Source organism: Meriones unguiculatus, assembly GCF_030254825.1.
Source record: "Meriones unguiculatus strain TT.TT164.6M chromosome 13 unlocalized genomic scaffold, Bangor_MerUng_6.1 Chr13_unordered_Scaffold_39, whole genome shotgun sequence".
Lineage (NCBI taxonomy): Eukaryota > Metazoa > Chordata > Mammalia > Rodentia > Muridae > Meriones > Meriones unguiculatus.
Genome location: NW_026843648.1, coordinates 699,742 through 704,789, shown reverse-complemented (window position 1 = coordinate 704,789; position 5,048 = coordinate 699,742). Strand labels below are relative to the sequence as shown.

The 5,048-nt window shown below is 38.3% G+C and overlaps 1 protein-coding gene across 1 annotated transcript; it reads left to right on the top strand.

The window, feature by feature from the left end:
* Positions 1–4: 4 nt before the first annotated feature.
* Positions 5–882, top strand: LOC132651072 (zinc finger protein 709-like; the record flags this gene model as incomplete). The annotated part of the gene is given in 2 exon segments (XM_060376378.1): positions 5–455; positions 458–882. Coding segments are annotated over 2 exon segments (876 nt in total), but the record flags the coding sequence as incomplete, so codon positions are not given.
* Between the last annotated feature and the right edge of the window lie 4,166 nt (positions 883–5,048).

The following is a 5,048-nucleotide window of genomic DNA, read 5'->3' as shown; positions in this document are numbered from 1 at the left end:
TCTCCAAATGCATAAAAGAACACATACTAGAGAGAAACTTTATGAATGTAACCAAAGTAGTAATGCCTTTTCATGCCCCAGTAGTCTCCAAAGGCATAAAAGAACACATACTGGAGAGAAACCCTACAAATGTAATGAGTGTGGTAAAGCCTTTTCACACCACAGTAATCTCCAGGTGCATAAAAGAACACATACTGCAGAGAAACCCTACAAATGCATTCAGTGCGGGAAAGCCTTTTCAAACACTAGTATTCTCCAGGTGCACAAAGGAACACATACTGGAGAGAAACCCTATGGATGTAATCAGTGTGGTAAAGCCTTTTCACAACCTAGTGGTCTCCATGTGCATAAAAGAACACATACTGGAGAGAAACCCTACAAATGTAATCAGTGTGGGAAAGCCTTTTCACAACCCAGTAGTCTCAAAAAGCATAAAAGAACACATACTGGAGAGAAACCTACAAATGTAATCAGTGTGGGAAAGCCTTTTCACAACCCAGTAGTCTCCAAAGGCATAAAAGAACACATACTGGAGAGAAACCTTACAAATGTAATGAGTGTGGTAAAGCCTTTTCACACCCCAGTACTCTCCATGTGCATAAAAGAACACATACTGGAGAGAAACCCTACAAATGCAATCAGTGTGATAAAGCCTTTTTACACCCCGGTAGTCTCCATGTGCATAAAAGAACACATACTGGAGAGAAACCTTACAAATGTAATCAGTGTGGGAAAGCCTTTTCACACTACAGTAATCTTCAGGTGCATAAGAGAACACATACTGGAGAGAAACCCTACGAATGTAATCAATGTGATAAAGCCTTTGCAAGTTGTAGTGGTCTCCAGAGGCATAAAAGAATTCATACTTCAGAGAAACCCTAGGAATGTACTTAATGTGGTAAAGCATTTGAATATTGCTGTGATCTCCAAAAGCTTGAAAGATTTCATACTGGAGTGAAACTCTCTGAATATTACCAGTAAAGCCTTTGCATGTCACATTTTTTTTTCAAAGCCAGGAAAAAATCCTACTAGAGAGAAAACCTTATGAATGTATTTAGTATGATAAAATCTTTGTTCATTTCTATAGGCTTCACTTTCATGAATGATTGATACTGAAAGGAAAGCTGATGAAAGTGGTATAATTAGCAATTGACTGCATCTCACTACATAGCATGATGTGATATGAATATGTATTTATAATTTGATGTTCCATGATTCTGTATGTTTCTGCTAATTATCCGTTTGTCATTTCATCTTGAAGTACTATGTTCTATAGGAAATATATAAAAGGTTCTAGATAATGTAACAGCAAGGATAATTACTAAAAAAGAACCACTTCTGGTGTGTGTGTGTGTGTGTGTAAGGTTGTGTGTAATGTTCATGGGGTTTGAGGCCATGGCAGATATGTACAGAGTGGGACACAACTTTGTTTCATCTCCTTTGGCCATCTAAATATGATGATTGAGGTCTGGTTACCTGCTTTAGACAACCTGAGGACAAGCTACCTCCTACTGTATTCTCTGTATCTACTCAGCTATGGTGGGTCAATTCTCCAGTTCTTCCCCTCTTCTTTTGTCTTCTCAGACATGTGTACTTGTCAGTCAGAATACCAAGGAGGCCACCACTTTGTGGTCTCAAATAGGAGTTTAAATCTCCTCAGTCCCCACTCTGTCATCCCTGTAATCTCTCTGCCTAGCAGGAATAAGGATATTCTGAATAAACATTCCTATATCTCCCTTGGGTGAATATCTAGTCAATCAGTGAACTCCATGAAATTCTGATTTCCTCTGGAATGTCATTGTTCAAAAGACCTATGCCTGTAGATGAGGTATTTTCTGCTCAATAACATTATGTCATTCTTTGAATACCTTGCAGAAGATAAGTTGAGCATGGGGGAGGAATTTACAGATGGGAAGTTTTTAATATGTGGCTTGGTTATATTACTAAGTTGTGTATCTCTTGCCTGCTGTCTAAACCTGTTAAACCTAAAGGATGAATTAGGTACCATATGTTGTACTTCACACCTGAGAAGAGCTGGTGAGGTGCCTTTTTGACAGAAGGGATCTGGCTTCCAGGTTCTCCCAGCATCCCTCAATCCCTACCTTCTAAAAGACATGATTGGCATACTCAACCTCTAACATTAATTTTCCAGTCCTGTAGAATGGGCTTGCTATCTCCCAGAGGCTCTTCCCCATATAGCTAGATATTTTGTTTTCTTCTATATACTTTTCTTCTCTCACTCTTTCTTTCTGTGTTACTTCTCTCTCTTTCTGTTTAATCTCTGTGTGTTCTCTCTCTATTTCTTTTGCCCCCTTCCTCTCTCTGGCCACATTTATGTTTTCTGCTTGGACCTTTAATGCAATTCCTTAAGAACTGGGAACCCTCTGAGAACTGTTTGCAATAAGCCTGCTTTTAAATGCATTATCATGTCTGCAATTACCAAATTTCACTTGTAGGAAGAAAGATAAAGTGAAAACTTATATATTCATCACTGGTCAAAATTAGTCACAATAAAGAAATATGTTAACATGTTTCAAGGTTTCGTTAATAATTTGTGTTTTAACCATTGTTTTTTTTTTTTTCTTTTTTACCTACCCCCTTATCGGTGGACTAGGGATGGTGCATATGGGAAGATGGGGAGTGGGTGAGAATGGGTGGATATGGAAGGGGATACAGCCAGGATACAAAATAAAGAAATTGTAAGAAATAAATAATTAAAGATGATTTCATTGTCAATCATTGATTTCTTTTTTTTGTTTGTTTTTTTCATTTGAAAGAATAGTCTCACTCTGAGTCTCAGGCCTACCTGGAAGTTAGTATACATACTAGATCTGCTTACCTTGCCTTCTTAGTGTCTGCAGTATAGTTGGGCACGGTCTTCCTCAGTAACTCAGTTTTTTAAATGGGCTTATTGAGAATGAATCGCTGAGTTCAAATGGTCATAGTAGGAAGGACACACGCTCTTGTCTTAACTCCATTAAGAGAAAAAAAAATCTTTGTTCAATTACAATTGTTTGGTTTAAAATCCTCTCCTATAATTATAAAGAAAAATGATTTTTTTTCTTTAACATTGAGTTTTTATCACTCATCATAGTAAATCTGAGTTCTGTCCTTATTCAACAAATAGTGAACAGGTGCCTCACAGACATAAGTATGTATACTTATGTGTAACCACTCATTACACTCATCTAAACATTCTACTAAGTCACTGAGGTTGAAACCACCTAAGCCAGGCTTGGTAACACAGGCCTATAGTCATGGTGCTTAGAAAGAGGAGGCAGGAACTTGAAGATTTCAATGTCATCCTAGCAATTATCCAAGGTCAATGATATAATGGGAGGTCCATAATGGAAACGGAGACTGATTGGATAAGACCAATGTCCATAGTCCTCCCTACAGCCCCATAACATCCAGGCCATGCCAGCACGATGTGTTACCTAAGGAATTTGCCACCCCTTGCTTGCTAATGTTTCCTGTCCAAGACCGGTCAGGTCACTTCAGAGTTAGACTTATTTTGGGAATTGAAGATTAGAATACTCTTGGAAGTGGGAGAATTAGCCTCAGGCAGTGGTGAGTTCCTTATTTATATACCCTATGGAAAGGGTTAAGCACAAAAACCCTTACCCACACATGCCATATAAATGGACTAAGTTTTGTTTATATACATCGATCCATACTTATTCACACATTCTTTTTTAAGACATTGGAAGGAAAGAATTTGAAATGGGGTGGAGAAAGGACAAAAATAGGGGAAATGATGTAATATATTTTAATTAAAATGTGTAAAATTAAATTCAAATAAAAATTGGTTATAGAGGGCATAGGGGAACCCCCAGTTGGTACTACCTCAGATCATGCTAAGCTATGTAACATTGACAGCTAAAGCCAACGAGCACACACAGACAAGGTATAAGAATTTTTAACAATTTAAAACCAATGTATTAGCCATCTCAATCATCTTAGTAGGAAAACCACAAGCTAACACAGCAACAATTGAAAAACGCAGATATGCCAAGAAATGGGTTACTGACTTTTCAGGAACTGAGATTTTTTTTTTCCTAGATAGAGAGGCATTCATCTCTAGAATTTTCTCCAGACATGGGGCAGATCTGGGTGTTGTTATAGGAGACAGGTTCCATTTCACGAATCACAAGCTAGCTAAGCATAAGCTGTAAATGCATCCCCAAGGGATCTGATGTCCTCTTTGGCCTTTGCAGTTAAGACACACAGACAGGTGAATGCAAAACATCCAAATAAAAGAAACACATACAAAGCTTTAAAATGTTGCTTTCTAAGGGCTGATGAGATGGCTCTGTATTTAGGAAAACTCACTCAGGACTTCACAAAAGATAAGGCTGAATCCTATCTCCCATAGACGCAGCCTCCCTGTTCTTCTGACTGAGAGATTCACACACAGACTGGGGCCCTTATATACCTGTAACATATACATCTTCCAAGGGGCTCAACACAGTCCCAGACCCTTTGGGTGATTGTTCTCTCTCTGTCTCTCACACACATACAGACACATTCAAACATGCACATATCTCCATGAACTCCACCAGCACAGTGCCCTCACATGGCCCCATAACTCAGAAAATAGAAGATTGTGTGGTGACCAGGTTGTCCTTCTCACCATATTCTTTTTGAAATGGTGCCATACTTACACTCCAGAGAGTGACACACCCCATCCAATGATTCCATTATCTCTTAATTTTCCTCAGTCTGTTCCATTAGCTGAGCACCAAGCTTTCAATTACATAAGCATATTGGGCCATCATCATTCAAATCATCATGTAACCTCTAGTCAACTTTTCATTGAGTCTATTTTCCACTGAATCTTCCCTTACCTTGACCTCCATGACCTGTATTTCTCTCGCCACTCCCTTCTTTCAGTACTTCCTGGAATAAAACATTAAGCTCCATGTTAAACATAAAGTGGCTTTTGATATCTAGATTTCTTATATATTGTGTATTGGTAAAAACAACAATACTTGGATTTTCTGACAATGACAAGCATATTTTGAGGGTACAAATTTTGTTCTTCCTTT